The 27,689-nt window shown below is 34.0% G+C and overlaps 7 protein-coding genes across 8 annotated transcripts in view; 5 read left to right on the top strand and 2 right to left on the bottom strand.

The window, feature by feature from the left end:
* The first annotated feature begins 431 nt into the window (after positions 1-431).
* LOC142976198 (ubiquinone biosynthesis O-methyltransferase, mitochondrial-like) lies at positions 432-3,830 on the top strand. Of its 2 annotated transcripts, none has more exons than XM_076119465.1 (6): positions 432-504; positions 1,198-1,395; positions 1,650-1,764; positions 2,093-2,227; positions 2,451-2,721; positions 3,095-3,830. In XM_076119465.1, the coding sequence occupies exons 2-6, from the start codon at positions 1,220-1,222 to the stop codon at positions 3,208-3,210; spliced, it is 813 nt and encodes a 270-aa protein (XP_075975580.1). In that variant the 5' UTR covers positions 432-504; positions 1,198-1,219; the 3' UTR covers positions 3,211-3,830. The 2 variants fall into 2 exon arrangements, with proteins under 2 accessions (XP_075975580.1, XP_075975579.1); XM_076119464.1 differs by lacking the exon at positions 432-504 and adding an exon at positions 959-1,121.
* Positions 3,831-4,278: 448 nt separating this feature from the next.
* Positions 4,279-7,769, top strand: LOC142975912 (ubiquinone biosynthesis O-methyltransferase-like). The gene is made up of 6 exons (XM_076119057.1): positions 4,279-4,568; positions 4,675-4,848; positions 5,002-5,113; positions 5,669-5,803; positions 6,484-6,754; positions 7,201-7,769. The coding sequence occupies exons 1-6, from the start codon at positions 4,525-4,527 to the stop codon at positions 7,314-7,316; spliced, it is 852 nt and encodes a 283-aa protein (XP_075975172.1). The 5' UTR covers positions 4,279-4,524; the 3' UTR covers positions 7,317-7,769.
* Positions 7,770-8,333: 564 nt separating this feature from the next.
* On the top strand, positions 8,334-11,838 carry LOC142975982 (ubiquinone biosynthesis O-methyltransferase, mitochondrial-like). The gene is made up of 6 exons (XM_076119152.1): positions 8,334-8,409; positions 8,891-9,085; positions 10,164-10,278; positions 10,440-10,574; positions 10,942-11,212; positions 11,430-11,838. The coding sequence occupies exons 1-6, from the start codon at positions 8,366-8,368 to the stop codon at positions 11,543-11,545; spliced, it is 876 nt and encodes a 291-aa protein (XP_075975267.1). The 5' UTR covers positions 8,334-8,365; the 3' UTR covers positions 11,546-11,838.
* A 224-nt stretch (positions 11,839-12,062) lies between these two features.
* LOC142975989 (uncharacterized) lies at positions 12,063-14,311 on the top strand. Its single transcript, XM_076119163.1, has 4 exons — positions 12,063-12,153; positions 12,540-12,761; positions 13,124-13,258; positions 14,055-14,311. Exons 1-4 carry the CDS (start codon positions 12,063-12,065, stop codon positions 14,300-14,302), a joined length of 696 nt encoding a protein of 231 aa, XP_075975278.1. The 3' UTR covers positions 14,303-14,311.
* Positions 14,312-14,337: 26 nt separating this feature from the next.
* Adck1 (aarF domain containing kinase 1) lies at positions 14,338-19,118 on the bottom strand. Its single transcript, XM_076119162.1, has 6 exons — positions 18,478-19,118; positions 17,973-18,383; positions 17,420-17,593; positions 16,671-16,871; positions 15,647-15,853; positions 14,338-15,461 (listed from the first exon to the last, which is right to left on the bottom strand). Exons 1-6 carry the CDS (start codon positions 18,928-18,930, stop codon positions 15,351-15,353), a joined length of 1,557 nt encoding a protein of 518 aa, XP_075975277.1. The 5' UTR covers positions 18,931-19,118; the 3' UTR covers positions 14,338-15,350.
* Positions 19,119-20,090: 972 nt separating this feature from the next.
* On the top strand, positions 20,091-23,281 carry RpL18A (ribosomal protein L18A). The gene is made up of 4 exons (XM_076119138.1): positions 20,091-20,227; positions 21,361-21,537; positions 22,074-22,253; positions 23,082-23,281. Exons 1-4 carry the CDS (start codon positions 20,210-20,212, stop codon positions 23,238-23,240), a joined length of 534 nt encoding a protein of 177 aa, XP_075975253.1. The 5' UTR covers positions 20,091-20,209; the 3' UTR covers positions 23,241-23,281.
* Positions 23,282-23,582: 301 nt separating this feature from the next.
* Positions 23,583-27,689, bottom strand: part of Dcr-2 (Endoribonuclease Dcr-2) — a 47,161-nt gene continuing 43,054 nt past the window's right edge. The window contains exons 33-34 of the mRNA XM_076119136.1: positions 27,291-27,475; positions 23,583-26,825 (exon numbers count right to left, since the gene is read on the bottom strand). Coding sequence (XP_075975251.1) covers positions 26,669-26,825; positions 27,291-27,475 — 342 coding nt within the window. The 3' untranslated portion in view covers positions 23,583-26,668. The remainder of the gene's footprint in view (positions 26,826-27,290; positions 27,476-27,689) is intronic.

The raw sequence follows: 27,689 nt of genomic DNA, 5'->3' as shown, positions 1-27,689 counted from the left end.
ACCTCTTTATAGCTTTTCTTAGCCTATTAAATGAACTACGTTAATAAATAGCGTTAATAATGCAGAACACTCACTGTGAATAACTGATCGCTTACTTTTTCTATTGTTTTATCAGTTCGACTAACTAAGAACTCTTTTACACTATCCTTTCGTGACAGCATGGATAATGTATCAATGTAATGTTACATTAGTGCAACATTTTACAGCAGCATAGTCAGTAAGTAATATTTTTTCAAAATACCGGAAAATGGTCTAATCGCATAAAATACGTAAACCGATTATACTTAGGTCTAATTCAAACATCACAGAACTTTAAACGTCGCTAGTGCAACACTCATATTGTGGAGAAACCTTAACTATTATTTAAATAACAAACTATAGCTAACTCGTGAGAAGATACTGTGTAGGTACATTGTACACACGTGTCACTCTCTTATATTCCAATGAAAATGATTAACACGACTAGTCTACGGCTGTCCACGACCCGAAACACGCAGATAACAGGTACCAGCAGTTTAAGTATTCATTGTATTTTGGGACTAGTTAAGTGGTGATTATCGTTTTACTAGATAATTAATTATAATTAGGTACTTATTCGTTTCTATCGTAGGAACATTCTCAATCGTTTATTTTAAGTTATTTAAAGTCTTCCATGCTCACTTGATTAGAGGACGTGAAAGAGTTAGGCGTGAGTCCTCTCATTCTATGATGCTTCAAACTTATGATGCTGTAGGACAGTAATAAGTTCAAATAATAAACATTTATTTTTATAATCGTACTTAATTTGTAAACACAGCATTAAATATTCACTTCAATGTTCCAAGCTTAGCCGTTTTTCAAAGCTTGATACAATTTAACTTAGAGTTTTGGATTTCGTAAATGTTAGTTACAATCGACTAAATAGTCTAGGAAAAGTGTACCTACCTCTAGTTTAGTTATTTGTCACTTGTCAGTGTCAGTACTGTCAATTGAAATATTTAGGTTATATGAATATTTCAGGTTTTACTATTACAAACAAAACTTGACTTAGCCGGCTTGATTAAGATTACTATTTAGAAACAAATAACATAAACAAAAATGTGGTCTTGGAAATTAAGTAGAAGTATTATTGATAAAACTATGTACGTATATTATTTGGTTCTTGTTATTGAAATGTATTCATAAAAAATATAATCATTAACATATTTTATTCTTCAGGGGTATTGCTACAGCATCTAATATGCCTAGATGGGGATTTTGCAACACAAGATCTATTCAAAGAAATAGTGATCAAAATGCACAAGCTGCTACGTCCACCATAGATGCATCAGATGTGGAACTATTTTCAAAAGAAATGGACGATTGGTGGAACCCCAATGGAAGTTTATCTTTACTGCACAGAATGAATACAATAAGGTGAGCCCAAGTTAGTAGATTTCCATAATGAAGTAACGCACCTAACTTTTTTATAGCTACCCTTATACTACTATATTATTAAAAATAGTAGGGGTTAAATCAGCTGATACAATTTATTAGTTGATATCATTCTTCACATCAAAAGTATTCACCTTGTTTATTATCCCATGCTTTATAAAATTAAATAAACCACAGTAAGTACTGAAAGCAAATGACATAATTCATTTTTAAAATGTCTGTCTGTTTTTTTACAGGGTACCTTTTGTGAGAGATGGTCTAGTACAATGTTCAACTGAGGAGAGATCATTACAACCACTGAAAGACAAAACAATTTTAGATGTTGGCTGTGGTGGTGGCATCCTTTCAGAGGTGAGACAACCCATTGTATTTTTATAAACAATTTGAGCGCTGAATTTTAGTTTAGTTATTATTACTACCCATACTTAGATTTTGCAATAGTAATAGTGAAAGCCATGCAGGGCCAGGTGCTATAGTGATATTTCTACTTAACCCACACCTAAATGGCGAAAACTAGTCTTTGAATACATGAGTGTATTCAAAGACTAGTTTTTTTCTATTAAAAAGGGCATAAAAAATATTAATGTGAATTGTCTAAAAGTATATAAGTAGCATAAGTATAAACTTAAGAATATTTATAAGTAAATGAAATACTTATTTTTTTGTATTTTCTTTCCAGGGCTTAGCGAGGCTTGGTGCCAAAGTGACAGGTATTGATGCCAGCAAGGAGCTTATTCAAGTAGCACAGCAACATAGTCATGTAGATCCAAAGATAGCTGAAAACAAACCTACTTATCATAATATCACAATTGAGGTATGTAACAAATGTTTGAATATTTAATTTTTATTGAACTTCTCTGACATATATTAGGAATATTAATACTAATCACAGTAGCCTTTTTTAACATTGTAGTTGTGTTAACTTTTAAAAAAAGTAAAATAAAAAAAATTCAATTTAATAATGAACCATTATTAATGAAAGGAAAGACAATGTGTTTATCAAAAGAAATAACTTATGTGTTATTAATATTTTACAGGATCATGCAAAAGAGTTTGCCAACCACTATGATGGAGTCATAGCCTCAGAAGTAATAGAACACGTCAATAATCAAGAACTATTTGTCAAATCTTGTGTACACACATTGAAACCTGGTGGTAGAATATTCTTCACGACACCTAACAGAACTAGGTTATCACAGTTCGTAGTCATATTTGCTGCTGAAAATATACTGAAATTTGTACCTAAAGGAGCACATCAGTATGAGAAATTCGTCACACCCAATGAACTCACGTTTTTGTTAGAGAAAAGTAAGTATAGTTAAAGTTATATCGTAATTTTATGTCCTGTTAACCGGTTGAGTTAAAATTAAGGCTAAAACCAAGCTACATTAGATCATTCAGTGGGCAGAACTCGATGACTTTACTCAAAATCTGTGAAAACAAACAATGTGTTAATTTGCATTGCAAAACTCACTGCTCAAATATACCCATTGTATGTAGTTATACTCAAACATGCATGTTTGAGTATCAAACAAAAACTTATTGAGTATGGATGGAACATTTGACATTCATTCAACGACAAGCTATATTAACAAGCATTTTGAACAAAAACGATAGGTATGTACCGATGAAGCTCTTTTTCTGCACAGTTATCTAATTGCTAATATCAATTTTTTTACAGATGATTGCCACGTGGAATCAGTATTTGGTATCCAATATAATCCAATCACCAACAAATGGAGTTTTTCACAATTCCAGCATTTGATGTACGCGATACAAGCACAGAAACTTAGTTAAGGCAACAGTAACTTCATAGAAAAATATATAAGAAATTGTAGTCAGTCATGTGTTAAAGCTATTTCGAAACAAATGTGTTTTGATAATGCTCTTCTAAATACTTATAGTGAATAAGGAGTTAATTACAGCAAATATGGACTACCTACATTATAATGATCTTTCAGAACCGTTTACTATAATTTGCCTATGACAGTGTAAAATTAGAAAAACAATAATTTGTTAAATGCTTTTTCTTATTGTAATTAGTATCTAAATATACTGCAAGACAGCTTTTATTTCTAACTGTGAAATACTTATATATTATCTAGTGATCAAACAATGTATCCTACATAATATTATTTATTTCTGTGCAATATGTAAATAGTCATACAAAATCATTTCGACTTTGAATTCAAAACTATTGGGATGGATATTTTTATTTATTTTACTATGTGGAACTATTACGTGTTACAGAAGCCAAAGTATTTTGTTTTTATTTTGTTATTGAAATAAATGAATTATGCATTGGCGCGGTGTTGAGTGTCCGGATATAGGTGAGCACTGTTAGCTTAACTACGAGTAGTAATACTTAGGATTTTGCTAAGGTGTTTTGAAGAAATACATATTTTCTAAATGTTAAACCTGTGTTTTTCCTTCCAAAACCCATAGATATAGTTAAAATTATTCTCTTTCACCCATAAAACTAAGCTCTGAAGATTTGTGTCAGTAGTGGAGGTGGTTTTTTTTTTTTTGGAAGTACAATAGAATCAACTTATGCGTACGTATGTAGAAACTAAGGTTTTTGTGTACCATTTAAGCCGTCTTTTGACTATGTGATATAATTATATATTTAATCTTCAGGTATAATATTTTATCGCTCTTCACCCATTTTGTACAAATTCAACCTGCAATACTTAAGGTAGGTAAATTTTATTTTTATTTTATTTCGTGATTATTGTTCACTGTATGTGATGTAAGTAATACATATTATATCCCATACCCAAAAGCCGGCTTAAGGCTATAAATAACTGTTTCACTGTCAGTACCAATTAAATCCAACTAGGTACCGGTTTCCAATCTTTATCGCATTTATAATAACACAAGCACCATTGGATTTAAAAACCTGTTACAGTACACACGTCATCTAAAAAAAGGCATAGGGCAAGTAAAACGAAACGAATCAAAAACTAAAAAAAAAGTATCTTTATTTAGATTTCGAACCTTTGCTTCTTTTATTCACTACAGAATGACAGAAGTAGACATTCCAGTATTTTATTAAAAAGTTTTTGTCGTATAGTTGGATTTAACTTTTAAAACCAAAAGACGTGTGTAAAGATGTGGTCCACTAAATTAATCAAGAACGTTTTCAGTAATTCTGTGTGAGTACCTTGTCGATAACTTTTCATGTGATAATTTGAAGACATACTCAAAGTGCCTAAAACAAGTACTTAAGTAATGCCTTACACAATTTTTGCGTTATTACAGAGCAACATCTAGAATACCTAAATTATGTGTTTGGAATTCGTCGAAGTCTATTCAAAACAAGAACCGGTCCTCAACTATCGATTCAGCAGAAGTGGAACTGTTTACAAAATATTTGAACGAATGGTGGGACTTCAATGGTCCCTTTACTGTGATGCACAGGCTGAATCCAATAAGGTAAGTCTACCAATAAATTAAAAAGTTTTTTCAAACTTAGAAGCTAGGTTCTTAATGCAAGTAGGTTGGTATTAAGAAGAATAATAACAATCTGGTTCACCTATGTGCTTGTTCTACTGTGTGATACGAAACCTTGATCAAAATATGTTTTAGGGTGGCGCTTGTGAGGGATGGTTTAGTACCCCCTGCTGAGCAGAATTTGGCGTTACCTCTAGTAAATAAAACTATCTTGGATGTCGGCTGTGGAGGCGGCATATTTTCCGAGGTAAATAAATTCTATATCTTAAGTACCAAGATGATTTAACTAGATACCTATAATACTTACCTACTTTACTAGAAATTACTGTTCAGGTTCGCTTCTCACAGAATTTCCAATGTTTTTATGGCCCTCCGCGATGGGACACAATATTTACTTACTTATTCTTTCTGTACACGCAGTAGGTAGACGAAAATTAAATGTAGAGATGTTATTTTAGTGCTTAATTCCATATTAGTATGTAGGTAAACTACTAAATTTAGTTTTTAAAAGTCTCAATTGGCCATAGTTAAACGGAAAGGATCCAACCCACACTATGGGTAAAATGAGTTATGTATACCAAAACACTCCTTGAAGTTAAAATTTTAATATCACGAAAACAATCCAAGTAAAATTCAAACCCACCATGAAGTTATAGTCCTGAGTTAGTCCCCAAAGTTAGTGATCTGAACTTAAAAGTTAAATATCTCGAAACTACGTCTGTGTGGGTTGGATCGTTTCCGTTTAACTATGGACAATTGAGACCTACTAAACTCCGATTTTATTTTCCTTATTCTGATACAGGGTTTGGCAGAACTCGGTGCCCGTGTGACAGGTATTGATGCAGGCGAGGAAATTATCAAGGTCGCAAAAGCACACAGTAAAAACAACCCAGCGATAGCTAACAATAAGCCTACGTACTACTCTACTACTATTGAGGTAAGCAGTGATCCCTACTACCTTATAAGATAAATGAAAAAGGAACTTTGTCTCTCTAACTTTTCTTCGTCCCTAAACCATTGAACCGATTTGGATGAAATGTTTTAAGATAGTAGAGACCCGAAAAAATACATAGGATGGTTTTTATCCCGGAAATTCCACGGCATGCTTGGCGATACTTATACCTACTTAAGACATTTCGTTTTGAGTCATAAGCAAAATGAATGAGAAAATTGCATATCATTGGTTATTAATTAAATACGCCGTACATTCGATTGTTGAATATAAATTATTTCCGTGACGCACTTGCAATCACAGTTACCAATCATTAATTCGCTTTTCTCAGATCCAATTATTCCGTATGTTGATTATATTATTTATGAATAATAAATTGGCTGTCGCACCTGTCCGCAATTAATCTTCCCGTGTTTTTATTTTTATAGATTTAAATATCTTAAATTATTCAATGCCTAACAAATGTTTGCTGTAACATTGTACCTGCCTACTACATAAAATATACATATAGGTACAAAAATAAGTAAAAATACCTTAGATAGATACTAACTTACTGGGATACCAATAGGTATAAAAAACTTAGGAAGCTAGATACAAAGTTTTTTTTCACTTAATTTATTTTCGTCTTTGAATAGCTTGAAAATCTTTTTTCTTTGGCTTTTCAGGTTTTTTCGAAGCAATTCTCTAACCACTTCGATGCAGTTGTGGCCTCAGAAGTCCTTGAACATGTTAATCATCAAGAACTATTTACTAAAAGTTGTATAGAAGCGGTAAAGCCAGGAGGTAAAATCTTCATCACGACACCTAACAGGTCCACGATGTCTCGGTTTGTAGTCATATTTCTGGCTGAAGATGTTCTAAGGATTATTCCGAAAGGAACCCATCAGTATGAAAAGTTTGTCGAACTTAAAGAACTCATTGCAATGTTTGAAAAATGTAAGTATGATTCTAAGTTAGCATTATAATCATTTCTAGACTAAAGAATGATTTTTTTCTATTAAATACACCCTTGATGAAACCCTTAACATTATGATGAGACTTTGCGTGCCTTAAAAAAATATAAATACATTTATTGAGGACATGCAAAGTTCCCAATCTACACTTCATCAGCGTAGTGGACTCAAGGCTTAGCTCTTCCCTCGTACGGGAGGAGAACCTTTCCCAGAAGTGGGACAGTAACGGGTTAAATAAAAATTAACCCTATGCTCATGCCTAAGTTAAGTTTCGCGACGATCCCCATGTTTATTGTGGCCTAAATTTGGTACTTTTTTCTACGTAAGTACAGATGCGAAGGTACCTCCTTAAAGTCCCTTCTAACATTAGCATCGCTTCTTGCTATTCAGAGGGTTACCTTTGTATAAATGATGGCTTTCTTTGTACAGATAATTGCCGAGTAGAATTAACACACGGCGGCCACTACAACCCTATCACGAAGAAATGGTCCGTCACGAAATATGACAAGATTTGGTACGCTATTCAAGCACGGAAATTATGCTGAAGAACAGAAAGATACTGACCCCTTTTTTTAAAACGGCGATGAACGTAAAATTATATTTCGTTGCTAAAAGAATGTTAAATCTATTATTATTTGATCATGTTGTCTCTTTTTCACGCTATAAATTGGATCGCTTTAACATCTTTAAATACGTCTTTTGAACTACTATCCCCCGGTTTCTGAGTACATTTAACGGTAAGTAGTTTATCTATTCAATAGCGTTTTTTTATATCAGTTTTAACGCTATTGAATAGATAAACTACCGCTAAATGTGCCTCAGAAACCGGGGGTAAGACGCTTAATTTGTATATTTTATTCTCAGCTTGTTGTTATGCCAGTAGCTAAACAAATAAAAAAGCTATTCCTCTCGTTCCCTCTCACGAATTGTGTATATTATAAATTGTTTTGTTAAAAGATCACATCATTATATTTTTGAGAAAATAAATCATTATTATATTTAACCTGTTTTACTGTGACTACTCTAAAATTAGATACCCAACACGATTAATGCTTATTTTAGCGTCCTAGCTACGTAAATAATAAAAAATGGGTACTTAGGGTATAAATTAGGAAACAGGAATAAAATAGTATATTAGGTAATTACCTACTTGATCATAGTGAGACAACTTCTATCGCCATTAGTATTCTGGACCATTGCAATGGATGCAAAACACTGCTCGATTTTAAAACCAGGAAGGTTGCTAAGAATTCCCGAGCCGATTTAAACTATTTACGCCCATCCCAAGAACCAAACCTGAAACTTCAGACTTTAGCATTCTACCCAGTCGTCTAAACCACTGAAGCATTTAGATAAGTGAGTATGTAAATGAGTTCTTACTTTCTAAAGGCTGCAACCAACTTTCGACACCAACTATACCGGGAGTGAAGCGTATTAAGCAATTTAATCCGATCAGTCACGCGGATTACCCTCCCTATAGAAAAACAAGTCGGATTTAAATTTGTCAAATTAATTATTTAATCTTATATATTTTCATCAAAATCTGAATTAGCATTCAAAGTTTTACTCTCAAAGACAAAAGACGTGCGCTAAAATGTGGTCTCGAAAAATAAGCAAGTGCGTTTTTGACAACACCATGTATGTATTTCTTCAGTTATTTTACTTGTTCTTATATATCTAGAAGTTGTGTTAATTAAGTAGCACCTGAATCGTAGACTTGACTGCGTAATATGGTGGAGAAAGAAACATATACCCATTACTGATAAACTTAAGAAAAATTCATATCATGCGGTACTTATGTCGCTTTTTCATTAAATATCATAATAATGTGATAGGGATAACAAAAAAATCGGATGACGTTATTAAAACATTAAAATTGTTTCCTGCCGGAAAATATAGTGAAATTCTTCTCATGCAAGTCTCTGGTGATGTCAATCCCCGTTTAGTTACCTACACATCTACATTTTGGAAAAAAATGGTTCTTATCAGGATCACCTTGCCGGTTTATTTTTTTTTTACCTGCGTGCGCGTCCTGTCATTTTCGGAACGACTGGCGGGTAATTGTTTAAACTTTAGATGAATAAGTAAGTAGGTATGATTTTTATGTTATTGATTACAGAGGAACAACTTCAAAAATATCTTTACTAGGGGTTTGGAATTCTTCAAGATTTATTCAAAGTAATAAGGAAGTTCAGGATCCTAATCAACCGTCAACAATCGATCCATCGGAAGTGAAGATGTTCTCCAAATATTTGAATGAATGGTGGGATGAGAAAGGAGTATTCGCTTTAATACATAGATTGAATCCTATGAGGTAAGTACACTGTTTAAAAAAAGCTAAAGTAGATCGATAATACCTATGTTTTTTTTAACCCATTACTGTCCAACTGCTGGGCAAGGGTCACCCCCCAAACGAGGGAGGGGTTAAGCCTTGAGTCCACTACGCTAGCCAATTGCGTTCATTAACGCGGGTTTATTAAAATTGTTAGTTGTCCTTCAGGTAACTAACTAGATTAAAGAAGTAATTTAAAGCGAACCCGAAAAATGAAACCTAAATTATGTAGATACATTGGTTACTAAAAATCTTACAACAAATATTAAGCGCTGTACCTACGAATAAGACGAATGTTCACACGGAGTACAAAAAGCTATTGTAACTACATTTAAGATAGCATCAGAAAGTTTAAAGGATACAGATAATAAAAATATAACAATGAATTTTGCTAAGAATTACATTTTTTATAACATTTGGACCTGAATTCATTTTTCATTGTGATTATGACTGTTATGACGTCAAACTATTGTGCTCTTTTTTTAAGTTAAAATTAATCTTGTTTATTACTTTTTAAATTGTTATATCTTATCTATTTAAATATTATAATTATAAACTAACTCCCACGCTGTTTATGAATGTCTGTAAGCGCAAACATAACAGAAAATACAACAATAGGTATAGGAGACTACATACTATTCGAGAATCTAAAAATATTGGTTCTTAGTGGGAATCGAACGTGAGACACTGCACGGTCATCAGTCTATCTTAAGCTCTGCACTTACATAGATATATCTACAAAATATGTCTGAGTAGTTTTAGGTACAACAACAACATATTTGTAGTCAATTGAAAAACACATCAAAACTATAATCCGATAGATAATCCGTACTTTGAAGGTGCATCGTAGTTTCAACGATCAACGATTACCTAATTAATAATCGAAATTAATTTCATAGCTAACTAATTAAATATGCTTAGGTATATTCTGTCTTCAACTTCGTAATACACGTTAGTGTGACCTCATAAAATAATTAAGTAGGTAAAGAGGATTAATTATTTCTTAACTTAAATAAAATTAATTAAACCTATTATTTCATAATCATTCAAATTGTTTTAGAGTACCATTCGTAAGAGATGGTTTAGCACAATGTCCGACAGAGCAAAAGTCATCATTGCCTCTAAAAAACAGGACAATCCTTGATGTTGGCTGTGGAGGCGGCATTCTTACAGAGGTGACCATATTTTACGTTTTTATATAATACTACCAACTTTTAAACTAAGTGTAATCTAACTAGGTGCTTTATGCACATAAATTACAGGTCGGAAAATTTTTTGAATGAGATTTTCATACTTTTTTTTTTCATAAAAATGTTAAGCAAGTATTCTCTTTCAGGATTTAGCAAAGCTCGGAGCTAAGGTCACAGGAATTGACGCAAGCAAAGAACTAATTCAAGTGGCGCAAGAACACAGTAGGACCAACCCAGAGTTAGCTCATAACTTGCCCACGTACCACAATACCACCATCGAGGTAAGTTTTTGGACAGCGTCGTCTTATTAATACAATTCGTTTTATTAATAATTTTAAGTGTCTTTTTTATCTTGGTAAGAACAGGTTGATTTGTTGCAACTTTTTTTCTACAAGATAGCATCAGGACTTTAACTGCTCGTATAAACTCCTTAGGCACTCATATGATGAGGGCCACAGATGCTAACCACACCTAACTCAACGAAGCGGGATATAGATAGGTACTAGACACTCTCTCCAACTTTTAACATTAAGTCTTAATATTTTCGGGGGACGGCCAGTGAGAATAATCCAGAAGATTCCTACGAAGTCGCTATTATCATACCTACTTAAAGAATGACAAAATTATATTTCTTTTGTGCTGTTGCAGGTCTACTCAAAGCAATATCGTAACCATTACGATGCGGTAGTAGTATCAGAAGTAATCGAACATGTTAACAATCAAGAATTGTTTGCTAAATGTTGTATCGATACTGTAAAGCCCGGTGGCAAAGTATTCTTCACTACTCCAAACAGGACATGGGTATCACAATTCCTGGTAATATTCCTAGCTGAAGATGTATTGGGACTTGCGCCGAAAGGAGCTCACCAGTATGAGAAGTTTGTAACGATGAAGGAGCTCGGTTCAATGCTGGCTAGAAGTAAGTATTGGTAACATTTGAGCTAGGTAATTGCCTGCAGTGATTTTCCACCTAACTATTAAACGCATCTAGAAGGAATCAGCTAAGTAGGTACCTACTTATTTCTTGTATTCTCTTCTATTATTATATTACCCTTTCGAAAAGCAGAACTCCTTTTATGGTTCTTAACCTGAATCTTATAGTAAAAGCCAAAATTGTATTGTTTCTTTTTGTCCAGATAATTGCCAAGTGGAGTTAACACACGGCGTGCTCTACAATCCAATCACAAGAAAATGGTATTTCTCAAAATACGAGAAGATGTGGTATGCTATACAGGCACGAAAATTATGTTAAGAGTACGAAGAAGATGAAAAGAAATGCTAAATATTTTTATGTTAATGCATCAACAAAAAGTGATGCGAGTGATTGTAATCAGTGTCTTCACAAAGTGCGAAAAGCTGATAAAATACCTACTTAGGTACCTCATCAGATTAATTATATAGCATGTTAATTGTAAAAAGTTGTTGAATAAACAATATTTTGTTCTTAGTAGATATGATTTACCAATAATTTGTGGCGGTATACCTAATAGTTTACATTAATGACGATTATATACGGTCAGCGGATTAATTAAGATCCCGTTTTTGTATAATGTTTTTAAAATAAAATACTTTAAAACTTAAACTTTTTATTTCATCATTATTTCCAACCATAAATTAAATTCTGTCAGTTCATCTCTGTTGTGCGTTATTCTGACGTAAAGAAATCATCGTCCCAAGACGATACAAAATTGAGCCATGCGATAATATTTTGGGCAATTATTAGTTTTAAGTACTTTTAAGAGTAGAATAGTGATTAGTATAATACAATTATGTCACTAACAAAGCTCTTAAAAGTGCCGTTGAAAATTTTTAAAAAAGAAGTTGTCACTTTCGTCATCATTCGGAGATATGATTTAGGTGGTAAGTCAAGTAAATTCTATCATCTGTGAGATCTCTTTGTTTATATCACGAGGACGAGGGTAATGTTTATAGAATACTGAGAATATGCAAATTAAAATAAATTATTGTTTATTGTTGACTCCTGTGAATTAATTGTTATGAGCTCTCTCGTTCAAGGGCATGCCTTATAGGACGGCCAAGAACTAGATGTAGGTTAATTTGTCAACCTTTCACACAGAACTATGAGGTAAACAAGCAGCCTATAGGTAGAGTATACTATAAGTAGGTACTGACCAATCGTTCTCCTGACAAAAATATCCCAATAGCAAACGTAACTAACTAGCTAAGTGCATACAAACTTTACCTACAAACTGTTTCTGCAGTTTATCTAGGCACCTGGTTTTCAGTTCTGGAAGACAGACTCCGCTACATATCAGTTAAGCCATCCGCATCCATATCAGTCCTTCGGCAAAAACTATGGCACTTGTTGGATCTGCCAGACTTTGCCGAGGAAGTGATTGTTATCAAATCCGGTACTGATGTTCTACCGTTGACTTGCTTGCGAAAAGGTAATGAACCGCAACATCCGTTCATACTGGAGGTTTGGCTGCCCGGATATCGATATCCATGTAAGTGTATCAAGTAAAACGTTACCTAGTAAGTTGCCGTAGTGCTGATCGTAACTGGAAATAGCTTATTGCTATTATGTTCATCACAGGCGCCATTGGCTAGTGTCAGTCATAGCGCCTTATCGCTAGCATTATAATAGCATATGTTGGTTCGAAGTCTACAAGTAGTATAAAGTCCCTAATTTCTCGAAGTACCTATATAAGTATTGGCTAGATTTTTCTTTAGAAAAACGAGAGGACTTAATCCTGTATTACCACATATCTAGTGTTCTAAGTTTGGGTTGTATTTCATCTGAGTAATCTTTTGGTACCCACTCATAGAATAAACTGATAATAAATAACATTCACCTATGTCTCCTTAGCAGCGACAACCGTCAACAAGATGCTAACTATCGGAAACGGCGAGGAACGATCGAAACACCACGTGCAAACAGTTACCGACACGATTTATGAAGCCAAGCAACATGAGTGTGGCAATAAGTGTACTTGTAATTGCTGTAAGTTTAATTTTCCCTTGTACCTTTGTGCTAACTACACGGGGGTCTAATAGCTATCACACGCCTTTAAACAGAGCCGGCTGCAAACTCCAAAATCACGTGGATTCTGACCTAAACCTTTGCCGGGGGTCTTCGAGGTTGTTCGTAGCTACGACACAGACCCAAGAATTAGTCCTGGGCTATTATAATTCTACGAGGGGACTAATCTCCTCGTACTTAAAATAGTCACTTGTTACTTCAATACAATATTATGACCGACCTGTCCTCAATAGTAACTTGATAAAGTTAAGAACCTAGTATGCTCGTAAGATTGAAGAATATGAGACAAATAGGGAACAAAGGAAGGAAATAATCATTCTGTGCTAATAACTGCGGTTACTATGTTATCGTAAGGAGGTATCTAACATTTGTGGTCAACTTTACTGTGACACTTTACCATTCATTGAATGCAAACATTCATGAGTGGATGAAAATTAAGCAACTTTCTATACTAAGTACGCACTTCGGCAATGCAAATGGAATAAATAAACAGTGCATACTTTCCAATTTGACACCATGCTACTTGGAAATAGATATCCGCTACATTACAATGTAACTTGCACGTGTATGTATCACGTGATTCGAATCGTAAATAATAAATGCAATTTAAGAGCTATGATAAGATTGCTTTAGATTTTAGATACTAGACTTGAGGAATGTGAAGAATTAGAGATAAAGAAATCTATATGAATTAGGCTCGAAAATCAACACTTATGCAAAAAGTTTCGTTTATAAATAACCCATCTTGTTTTTTCAGCTCAGACCACGATCTCAACAGAAACAATAGCAGTAAATAAATTACGTTACCGAGAAGACAAATTAAATAATTTCCTAACAGATTTCAAGAGGTCTGAACTATCGTGTCGGATCTCCACATCATCATTATTCCGAATCAACGGAAAGAAAAGCCGCGAGAACTTCACAAATGTTTTGTTAAAAATACAAAGTGACCTGTCTAATTTAACTAACAAATTAACCGTCTTAGAAAACCGTATCACATCGTGAAATCTTTCAAACCGTTGAAATAAAACTGCTTTTACAATAAATACATAATTTTATTTTAAAAATATAACTTAGCATCTTCGATTTAACAATGAAATATACACGGTATAAAAATTATGTAACCTGATGTCTATATACAATAGTATCTTGCGTTTATTATGTACAATCATAATACTCCAGACACTGGCTCTGAGAGGTATCAATTGGACTAGTTATAACATTCACCAGTTGATGTACGCAATCCAGACACTTATAGTGTTATCCCAATAACCTATACACAACCCAACAATTAAAACTAAAGATATAAATATTCAGTTTATATTACAAGCTAACTATATTATTGCAAATCAGTAACTTGTGCTTGAAAAATAACCAATATCTTTGATTACCCACATTAGCCGTAAGATAAACTCAATATAATGTAAGCTCAGTGGAAGAATGTTTAATAAATAATAATCTAAGAAAGGTACTTGTGAAGTCGCTGAAATGTCAACCCTCAGATAACTGTATCTTGGTATTTTGAAATTGGTAGAGCAACTTTAAGGCATCTAAGTAAAGCGCCTTAAGCTATTATAGCTAACGAGCCAAGGACTTCATCGCTTCGCTCATACGAAAGACGGTAAACCTATTTCATTTTCCACCCGCATATAGCGTCGAAGTTCACCCGACATTGTTCCAACAAAGTCTCTACGACTATCTAGGTTTTAGAATGTAATACCAAGCCAAGCTCAGTTGTGCCGAGAAGCGAGGCAGCCGTGATATACTTCCAAATCATTCACCAATGCGACACTGGACTGGACTTGAACAGGACGGATAGCAAACTTGGACGGAAGCATATCTCGAACCACCTTTGTGCCAAAAGCCACCACTATGTGAGAACTCCCAATCAAAATATAGCCGTGGCAATGGGTACTTGGAACGAACAAAATCAGGTGTGGTCCCGCGAAAGAAGGCCCTATACAGCTTAAAACAGGCTGACAGTTTGAACTTAATAAAGGTCAAGGGACTTATGACTTAATTCAGCCTTGCGAATTAACTATAATTTATCAGCTCATAAAAATTTAAAATATAACCCTAGATATACACTGTACATATATAACATAAACATTGACCAGCCAAACTTGATATTGAGGTATGATTTTTTTAATATTGAGTTCGCGTTCTGAAACAAAGAAAAAAATATTTTTAAAATAATTGTAATTTTTTGACGGAGATGTACCACTCTATGTAAAAACCTTAGAAATGATTAACCTTCAAGTAGGATAAACGCAAATAAAGTAAAAACATTTCACAATGGCACATGAGTGTTAAATACATCATTATTATTCGGAAGGTCGGTAAACTCACCTTATATTCTTGTTTGTATACACTTTCAACACAACACTGGCTCATGACAACAAAACCGCTCATCTTCTCTTGCATTCCGAGAGCATACTCTATGCTTCTTATAAGATCGTTCGTCTTCAACACTAGCAACGCTTGTCGGTCAACGTGCTCTAAACACTCTGTGATAAAGTGCAGTATATTTGGTACCTCGTTTTGGAATGTTTGTTTCTGAAAGAAATGAGGAGTTATTATAATCTATTTAAAAATATTTTGTAAATGATTATCGCGGCATTGGATAGAATTATGTACAAACAGCAATATGAATCTTGCGGTCTCATGTGCTTGTATTTACCTACGATGAGTAAATAGACTTGAACTTCAATAATAGAAATATAAATAGACTTAAGGATTACTTCCAGCTTAACATGATCTGTAGTATTTTTAGAATATTATGTAAACATTTGTAAAAAATCGTGAAAATTCACATGACTGTGTTCTCGCCAATTAAACAACGTCCATAAGTCGATGGAAACTTGGCAAGCGAACGCACACATCCGCTAATGACGCAAGCGTCAGCACATAGGCACTACATGTACGATATAATTATGAAAATTAGCTTTAAATAATTAAATAATTCATTGAAAGAGAATAATTAGTCAGTTCAATATTATTTACCATTATTGGTGTCAGTAACTTGATCAGTCAAGGTGCGCGTGCGCATGGGACTGATTGTATAAGTAACTTAACCTTGAAACACGTAACTGACTGAACTGATTGACGTCGAGATCTATGATAATATCACCATCAAGAAAATTACTATGTGTGGTTGGTTTTAATTTAATTACTCTCTGCCTTTATATTCAAACAGTAACTTTAATGACACATTTTTTTTTTTACTAGCATCATGCATTTGCAAGTCAGACCTACAGTTAAGGGAAGATGTAGACGCAAAACATCATTTATCGCCTATTTGTAACATTAGGCCGGCCTATTACCCTACACCACACTAAGCTAGATTAAAACTTTGTATTGTTATAAAACTTACCTCCTCAGCACTAGGTTTAGTCTTGCTAATTCCTTTCATGATTGAGTCCCAAGGTCTCCCAGCAACCATACAAGCAAACAACCCATATAACTCCTTACGGATCCCTAATGCTTCTGAATGTAATCTCATTTCATCTTTGTTCCGATCAATAATTGACAACCACAATTTTGAATAGTGGTACCTAAAGTCATCTGTTAATTGCTGAAAGATAAATTCTCAGTTAATTTTCCAATATTATATACAATAAATGTGGCTTGTTGTAAAACAAATGATATATTTATGTCAGGAAGGTTGGTCATGATTCATATTAAAATTTGATCATGACATTGATCAAAGAACAATTGAGGGACATGACCACGTGTACCCAAATCTGGAATTGATTCTATGACCATGAAATTATACTATAACTGAAGACAATGTAATGTTCAAACTTATTTTAGGAATAGAATAATGCATAGAATTATATCAACACAAAATTTACTCATCATATTTCTTAAGGCATAAATATCTTGGATGTCAAATTGGGGGAGAACTTGGGAGCAAACACAAAAAAAAGTACTTTAAATAAAACTGGGTGTTTTTCTACTGACATAGATTACAGGTGATAAAATACTCAAGTCAAATAATTTAAAACTAATCATGCATTTTACTCCCATGTCTAAGTCCTCACGCATTCATCCAGAAGACTGTTATATACTGATATAGCAATGTGTTAAATTGTTATAATATGAAGCTTGAATTTAACTTACAGCATACAATCCATGGTCCAGTAAGTATACAGTGACATCAGAATCCCCAGGCTCCTTCTTCACTAGAATGTTTCCTGGGTGTGGATCACTGTGTACAAAGCCACTGATGAAGATCATGTGAGAATACAAGTCTCCTAGCTTTGTGGCCAGATTGTACCTATTTATCTTGTGTTTCTATAAAAAAAAAAGGTTTTAAAACTAAATAGGTATAGAAAAAAAATATATGTTAGGAGAGTTGTTTGAATGTAACTGAAACTAGTCATTTTTCATTTCTAAAAACTTAGATGCCTTCAGGTGTTTATTTTAACTTTAATACATGTACAAACTTATGTTTTAAATTCATATAAGTTAATGATGATAACATTTAAACATACAAAAATCCTTCATTACTAGAAGGTCATATTTTTAGATTCAAGGGTTCATTAAGCTCATATACAAAGTTGAACATTACCTTAATGATAATAATTATGAATAATAAAGAGTCTACCCTATTTGTAGCATAGTTTAACTAATTATTGTTTTAATTGTTATTTAATAATTATTTTATACTTACATCTATATAGGCAACATCATTAACTTGCCCTCCATCAACATATTCCATAACAAGCACTCTCTCAGTACAATAGTCCCAGAATATTTTGGGCACTTTCAACCACTTGTAACCACTAAATAAAGCTGCTACTCTTTCAGCATTATGGCCTTCTTGCAGGAAATCTAACTCTTTTGTAATATTCTTTTTAGTTTCATCTATTAACCATTGCATTTGGAATTCAGGAAACACTTTTGACATTGTTATTATAATGAACTCCATCCATTTCAGATCTATGCTGATGTTCTTTCTCACAAAATGATGTTGGACCTTTACAGCAACTTCAGTGCCATCCTTTAGCTTAGCTTTGTGCACTTGGGCTAGAGAAGCTGTACCCAACGGTTCTGGGTCAAATTCTTCAAACAATTCTTTGGGCTGAAAATGATTAAACATTGTGCAATAAATATAAATAGCCAGGGTTATGAATGGGATAGTGAAGGACAATACATAATATATTACATATACTTACATCAGCTTTTAAATCTTCTTGTATCACTTTGTAAAGCTCTTCTACAGTATTCTTTGGTGCATCCTTGTGCAATATACGCATAGTCGTCACATATTCAGTGGGTAATAAATAATCTAATGCACCGACATGCTGCCCGACCTTTATATACACACCTTTATTAGCTTTGCACAGCTCAAGCAATTTCTGTGCCCCAATTTGATGACATAGACTCTTCATCTCCAAGTATTCTTTCGAAGTTTTATCCCATTCTTTACTGTAAAGCATGGTCTTGTAAGTTTTCCCGATTTCCGCTGCAGCGAATGCAGTTCTCGAAGCTCTGACAACCGCAAAGGAGTCATAATCACTGTCTTGGAGTTTCAGTACACCAAAAGAACATCCGACAGCCACAGTTCCATATATCCCGTACTTTATCACTCGTGGCAATTTAATGCGTCCCATGTTAAATAATTTCATGTTAACTGTATTATAGTCACATAATCCAGCGAAAAGAAGTCTATTTTTCACACATAAACACTTTAGCTGCTAACAAGAAGACAGCGAAGTCGAATAGGACGTGATCGTGAATAAAACATAGCGATTCTTCTTCCTTTTCTGAGATCGTGAAATTCACGATCACGTCCTACGCAACAACCATAAACTAATATTCTATTATTCTAATGTCAATGTCATCGATGTCATAACAGATGTCACTCAACGTCAAGGATCAAGGAAATAAAACCTCTGAGGATAAAAAACATGGATGGCAGTATATTTTAAATTCTGTAACATATTATGCGTATATTAAATCTCGATTGTTAACATTATATTGATCTTATTAATCAAACTATATTTGAATGATGACAATAGTACCCATACCTACCCAATTACAAAAATCAGACAATTATCAGTACTTCTACGCCAAGGCAGTATCCTGCTCTTCTGGCTCTTCGCAAGTCTTACGCATCAGCATTTAATAATTTAAAATTATTAAATGCTGATGCGTAAGACTAGTCCGTAAAGTTTACTTGGTCAATGTCCAAAAACGTTCAAACAAAAGTTCGTTTCCAATGACGGTGGATAGCAAGGCACAACTATAGCCCTATAATGAAAAATATTGGTTTTTGGATCATGAAATAAGGACATTGTAATATTTTGCTGAAATGAAACAACTTTTGAAGTATAATTTTATTTAATTGAGAACACGATAGATTATCACACGAATACATAAATGAAACTGATTATATAGGTATTAAAAGACGCGTCATAGTCATAGTGCTGTACCGGTAAACTATATTATTTTTGTATTAATTAAGCAATAAAGAAATTAACATCGCTAGTGTAGCCTGTAGGTACGGGATATCGCGGTTAAACTACAAGAAAACAGTATGAGATACCTAGTATGGACACGGTAAAAGAAGACCACCCGATTACATTGGCAACCAGTTAGAAATTCGGCAGTAGGTATCACATAAATGACGATGCCGGCCAAACTCATGTTATGTTATCAATGAATCAAAGATGAAGATATTTACCTCACTTTTTTATTGCAGATTTTAAATTTGTACTGAGGAATTTGAAAATAGAGATAAATATGTTATTTGTTGATGATATGATTTGATTTGATTATTTTATGGTTTTCATAAATGGGTGAGGTTAAATAAAAATAAAACTGGTCACACTGAACGTCGCCATATTTCTTTCGCGTCAGTGTTCCGCTTCCGTTGACAGATCTTTTAGAGTAAAACCTCCAATAATGAAGGCTAAAGGAGAGGTAAGTTCCGTAATTTTGTGAGAAATAAGTGAAATATTGGTGTTTAAACTGCTACGTTTTGCTAAAGAAAGTTAGTTCAGTGCTTGAAACAAGAAAAACGGTTATAAAAATGTGACAATTCTTATGTGGGAGCCGTACACGTTGTCGATGCAATGCGGCAAGTTATTCGGATTTATCAGATGTTTTGGCTGTTTATCGTAGTGTTCACTAGAATATTCTTTAATTATACTCTTCGTCTACATTCTTAGACACTAAGTATCTTCGGATGATAACTTTAATACAGTGCATAAATAGTTAAACTTTTTATAGGTTATGTCATGTTGTGATGCTTGGTTGTTTCTACACACAAAATAATGTTACTAATTTGGTACCTACTACCCGTGCGCGATAAGTTGAGACCTGAGCGCGGTGACGTCACTGACAAGTACAGTTCAAACAAAAAATGTAACTAGCTTCCGCATGCGGCGGTATCTGCGAATTTTAGGTAGTCATCTTCCATAGTGAAATTATTTACAATATTAAGTTATTTTATAACAATAATTAATCGTAATTGTCAGACTATAGATTTATTATGTATCACTAAAAGTGAAAGCCGATAGGTATTATATTAAATAAAAGATGCTTTTATGTATAAGTATTTATTAGATTATTTTCAACAATAATTTAGTCGTCATCATCATCCTCCTACCCTTATCATTCGATACGTCGATACGTGACGTAAGCCAGTACGAAACTAATAGATAAAAAATATGGCTTCAACTGTACACCGCGGGCGGCCGCGGGTAGGTGCGCGGGGATGGGGGAGGAGTGTCGCATTCCACGCGGGTCTCAACTTATCGCGCACGGGTAGTACACGAATTTCCTAAAAGGATCTTCAGGGGAAAACACTTCTGTACATACTAGGATGTGTGTTGTAAAAACATTATTTCTCTCGATACCACACATCGCCGCGCGCGCCTGCCTCCATAGAAAGTGCATGGGCTAACGGCTGATAAAATAAGATAAATCATTAGTCAGTTCGCATGAGGAGTAATCTTCTCGTTTAACAAGTTCTCAGACATAGATATTGTTTAGAAGATATATAATATATTTTCGACAATTTTATTGACTGATTCTGATGATGTTGGTTTCAGTTGAAGGAATACGAGGTCATCGGCCGCAAGCTCCCTTCGGAGAGCGAGCCAAAGCCTCCTCTATACAAAATGAGAATCTTCTCCCCTGACCCAATTGTTGCCAAGTCCCGTTTCTGGTATTTCTTGCGTCAGCTGAAGAAGTTCAAGAAGACCACTGGCGAAATTGTCTCCATCAAGGTTAGTATTATATTTATAATCAGCTACTTTTAATAGATTTAGGGTACAACTACTAGAAGATATTTAATTATTACATACTTTGTGTGAACAGTAAGTGTATTTGAAACTCAAACATTTTTGTTTCTGTGTGAAGTGTGCATCAATGACATTCTCATGTTATTAATTTACTACGCCTTGTCATTTAGAATCGTATGCTTTTTTGCATTCATTCAATATGCAACAGGTACTTTCTGTACCAGTACATATGCATCATTTTATTGAATCCTAATCAGAGTATTGTTTTTACATTAGTTTGTTCAGATTTATTAATAGCCTATATTGGCTGAATACTTATTGATTACATTGTGATTTATTTTTTAGTCAGTTATTCTGGGCCTGGATTTATTATTGGTAGATTACAAAAATGTAATGAAATATGCCTTGATACTTGGTCTTTGTCCTATACTACAATTTATTTTAACTATTTGTATGCATTAGCAACATGTCACATTTGCTTTACATGTGCCGAGTTTTAAATATGAGTTTGTTAATTTCAGGAAATCCCAGAGAAGAGCCCGGTGAAGATCAAGAACTTCGGTATCTGGCTGCGTTATGAGTCCCGTTCGGGTGTACACAACATGTACCGCGAGTACCGCGACCTGAGCGTCGGCGGTGCCGTGACTCAGTGCTACCGTGACATGGGAGCCAGGCACAGAGCCCGCGCTCACTCTATCCAGGTATGTAATTTACCAGAAAATTCTTCATAAATATAAATATGAGATCTTAACCCCACATGTAGGTTGCGTACCAGTAATATATTCTGTTAACATACCTAAATTATTCCTAATCATATAATTCTGTCCGTCTCTGGTGGAAACCAATTCGTAAGCTTATTAGTGCATTGATTTTTGTCTTATGACTGATGAGAAGCTGGCCTTGTAGTCTCTCATTGTCATGTAATTTAGTAGAAAATAATTGTTCTATTATTTCAACATCATAGTTAACAGAAGGAATATACAAAAAAAAATAGTTAATTAGTTAGGTTTTATACAAGGTATATTTATTTCGAAATATCTATACTTCTATACTAATATTATAAAGCTGAAGAGTTTGCTTGTTTGTTTGTTTGAACGCGCTAATCTCAGAAACTACTGGTCCGATTTGAAAAATTATTTCAGTGTTAGATAGCCCATTTATCGAGGAAGGCTATAGGCTATATATCATCACGATACGACCAATAGGAGCAGAGCAGCAGTAAAAAATGTTACCATAACGGGGAAAAATTTGACCCATTCTCTCTTATGTGACGCAAGCGAAGTTGCGCGGGTCAGCTAGTTAATCATATTTTCCTTAGATTGCTATACTATGTAAACTAAAAGATGTAGAAAGAAGGCAGCAATTGTGCATTTATTTACGCCGTAATTTGTCCCCTATGAATCGATACGAATATGAAAATGAATAAACTTAAAGTGAGCACTTACGTCCCTATGCTTGTATGAATCTGCGACGTCGTAACGCAGTTGAGTTTGTTTATCGTATGTCAAACCATTATTTTCGTTTTGCAGATCATCAAAGTGGAAGTAATCAAGGCTTCAGCGTGCCGCAGACCACAGGTCAAACAATTCCACAACAGCAGCATCAGATTCCCGCTGCCCAAGCGTGTGCACCACCACAAGCGCCTCAACACCTTCGCATACAAGAGGCCCAGCACATACTTCCTGTAATTTAATGTATGCTAACTAATAAAACCCACATGATGTGGAAACCAGCTCTCTTTTATTTTTCAGTCTTTAGAATGAATAAGAACAATATATTTTTTAGTTCTGCCATAGTTTTTTTTTATGCTCTGGTCAAACACCGTAATTGGTGGATGGTGGATCAACGATTTCTGACTTTTGGCGGAACAGTTATCATTCACTACACCTCCAAGATAAACTCTTAGGCAGGATTCCAAGGGCTTTTATTTGTAATTCCAAATCAGTGCTCCTAAATTTCGCTAGAAATAAGTCACAATATATCTCTAGTCTTATGGCGGTGAAAATAACGAGGTAATAAATAAACGCAAGTATAGATGCCAATTTTATTCAAAAATTATTTCATCAAAACTTAGATAAACATTAAATGCGGCATAAGTCTGCAGTAAAATAGCGTAGACAATTTATAATAGATGATATTAATAGAAACAAATCCATTAGTCTAGGTATAAAATCCAGATCTTTCTCATTTTGCGGGCATTTCCATAAACGACACTGAAATTTAATTAGCCATACATTTTTACTATAACAAGTCAACACTCGTAACATTATTCTAACGCACATAGTGTAGTATTAATACGATGTATGTATTCGTGTAGATTTTACTATAGCATAGAACTGTATACACTAGGCGACTTGAGTGTCGACCTAAGGGCTACTACACACAGTGCCGGCGGCCGTGCCGTTCCTAGCATTTGAGCGGTAATACTAGATACTGACAGCCCTGCGCGGTTTGTGCTGGCGGCATTTCTTTAGTAGCCATAAGAGCAAGCGCGCACTGACTACACCGCAGTGTTGGGCAAAATTTAGTTTGATTGATGATTGATGATTAAGATTAAATTATTTATTCATGACTAATGAATAATGACTAAAAAAATTCAATCATGAGTCGTGATTGATGATTAATTAGTGTTAGTGTTAGTTATTCAATCATGACTAAAATTTTAATGACTAAAAATAATAGTTAAATAAAACTAAGCTTTTCAAGTCTACGTTCCATGACTGTTGATTTGTTAATCACAGGTTTTTAATTAAAGCTAGTTTTACAACAGAATCAGATTTTTTTTTTAATTTCCACAGGCACACATTTGCAAAAATAAGTTCGGGCTAATTTAGTTTAAAATAATTTAAATTGCTTTTTAAAACTACGCGTTTTGAAAATCAAATTTTATAAATGATGGAATTATCTTCTTTCAGTCTACTTAAGGTGGTGATCAGTTATAGTTTTATAGATGTGTTCAATTAAACTAACATTATGTCACCTGAATTATTTTTTTTAGTTTAATCATCATACAAAAATACAATAAATTAGTCATCAGTCATTTAATCATTAAATGATTGATGACTAATTTATTTAATCATGATTATGATTATTATTTTTACTCATGATTAATTCAATCATGACTAAATAATTCATGACTAAATTAGTCATGACTAATCAATTGATTGAAAAAATTAGTTGATTGACCCAACACTGCTACACCGTGACTGTTTCGTCACTATCATGTCCAAGGAAATGTATAAAAATGCACGCACGTAACGACGTGACAACTGAATGACACTCCAGAGTCCGTATATTTAAAAAAAAGTGACGAGTCAGTCTCTAGAGCGGGCTTGCTCTTACAAGACTAATTTATTGGCCCTGCAAAACGACAACTTGAAAAATAAACTTCCATCGCAAAATTGGACACGACAATGCATACGTTTATGTACAAACCTAGCAAGCAAACAAATAAATAGGAAAAAATATAATCGTTTTATAATATTCTAACTCTATCTACTTACATAACTACCGAAACTAACATAATATATAATGCATCAACAAATTAAAACCTATAATGTTTGATATAAGCGACAATTACATCACGCCATCCTTGAAAATATAGGCTTTCAAAAAATGAAAAGTAAGGAATAAAAGTAAATCATACTATTTAGCAACCTTATATGAAGAGATAAAATTATAATTTCAAAATAGGATAACTATAAAAAATAAGCTCAAAATAAAATATTTTTATATATAAAAGTGTTGCAGTATTTTCAGATGCGCACCACTTGATACAAAATCTTTAGTGCATATAAAATTGTGTTACTACACATAAAAAACACGTTATTACTATCTTTCTTTAAGACTATATGACCTAGGTTAAGAGTCAGAGCATATGAACGATTATGCAACTCTGGAAAGACTAAGCCTACGCTTAAAACACTCCCTGTATATACCTTTTTACATATCGTCGATCGTATAATAAATAAGTAAATAATCACATGTCTTTATAATAGTGTTAGATCAGGAATTATTATTTACTACCTACTAGTTATCTTAGCATGTTCCTAAAGTTGTTAAAATACCAAGGAAAGATATAATGATGTTATAAGAATAAAGATACATAACCATATTGCTTGGAACTCTGACAATATTCCAGGTTTTCCCACATTCTATAAATTTTCAAGTGTTATCTCTAAAATAAATTTAACGTCACCACCAAACCCCTGTCGTCAACTAATCTCTCAATTATACAAGTCGGCATCAATTTGAGTTTCTCCATAAAAATGATATCTTTATTTAATATTGCCGTTTCCGACGGCACCTTGATACTGACAAGTATAATTCCAAATTTAGCATAGTCATCGGTAAAAAAAACCACATTACCAAAAACTCGACCAATCAATACCAAATTTTAATAAATTACTTAACACAATTTCTTTGGCACCCACATTTTCCTTAAAGAATAATCGTTCAAATGCAACTGAGATACATACTTAAAAATATAACATTTACACACAATTATCAAGACAAAATAAATTTCAAATTTAATATTCTCTTGTAAAACAACGACCAGAAAACATTCATTAACTAAAACCTAAACCTAGGATACTTATTTATTTTAACTGACATCAAATAAAATATATTTTATCGCTCACATACACAAAAATATATATTTTTATCTGTTTCTATAAACGATTAATATTTTGTGTGTAGTGTATAAGGAGCGTCTCCTAGAGAGAGCGCGATAAAAGCTGTACCTATTTATGTATTTCTATTTTTCATATACCTAATGCAAACCACTGTTTTCATAAACAATTTTCATGGGAAAACGCGTATAGCAAAATAAAGGAGGACACATCATGCAATGAATAAGCTATTAATTTAAATTCTTATTCACACTTTCCCAAGATTATATAAATTAATCACGTTATGCTCTTTATTGTATTTAAACCCCCATCTGTAGACAAATTTTCTACCATCTACTGTCAACCAGTGAGTGTTTGACATTAAAAATACTTGAAAAAATAGTACTTGCAAAATACGCTAGGGGCGCTGATTAGTATTTCATACAAAAATTGTCGATAGTCGATAGCGGTAGAAAATCGCCCTACAGTGAGGTTTAAAAAACAATTTATAAGCTTAAAAGTTTCAGTGCTACTTTCGCCGCCGCTCGCTTGGCTTGAGATTTGTTTTTTCCGATGCCGTACACTGTGTATTGCCGATCGTTCTTCGTGATGGTCACTGACGCTTTCATCCTCGGTATATCTGGATCTACAACTACAACCTCGCTGAAATAGAAAATAATGGTAAATGCGTATACACATATCGTCCTTAAGCGGGATAAAGGCGTAAGCGACTTGGTTAAGGTTCAATGTTAAGTCATTCTTCCTCTGAAGATGCGATATAACACATGTGGAGTGCGGGATATAGAAACGTACGATGACGAATGGTACTATTTTTGGCAAAACCCTTAATAAATGCCGTTGTGATCAAGGCGGTAGTATAATGTATACGACTGCTATCGAGAGGTGTCGGGTTCGATTGTCATATTCTATTTTATATAAAAATATTCTCAAGTAGCCCGTATTTAGTCTGGTAACGGGCCCCGTGTACGGCAACAAGCTCGCCCCCTATAACATGTTACTTAAATTGAGAAAGAGCCTAAGCCTTCAGATATAAAAGTTGTTCAAAACTAAAAAAATACCGATACATTGAACTACTTTAGACAAGTACACAAAGATAATTGTAATTACCCGAAGGAAGGACACGCGTGGATTCTCTCATGCAGTACTCTGACCGGCTGTTGTGGTATACGGCTGGTGAATGAGTGTATCTCCTTGCTCATTATACGGTAGACCACAGACCAGACTTGAGGTAGGTTACCGCCGCTGTCCAAGTACATCGCTCCTACTAATGCTTCAAAAACATCACTTAAGACCTGAAAATTGTTAAAAATGAGATTCATGGCCTTTAATAGCACCGGTCGGTTATCGATCTGTGGGTTAAGCAACCCTTCACGCGGTCATTCTATTGATGGGTCTCCGTGCTTCGGAGGGCACGTAAAAAGTCGGTCCCGGCTGTTGTCTACTAAGATAACAGTCGTTAAGCCGCGTCAAAAGCTTCTCGGACGGCTTGAACATCTTTGACTCTAG

The sequence above is a fragment of the Anticarsia gemmatalis genome, chromosome 10 (assembly GCF_050436995.1).
Source record: "Anticarsia gemmatalis isolate Benzon Research Colony breed Stoneville strain chromosome 10, ilAntGemm2 primary, whole genome shotgun sequence".
NCBI lineage: Eukaryota > Metazoa > Arthropoda > Insecta > Lepidoptera > Erebidae > Anticarsia > Anticarsia gemmatalis.
The sequence above is the reverse complement of the archived record's forward strand: the minus strand, read 5'-3'. Positions and strand labels throughout refer to the sequence as shown.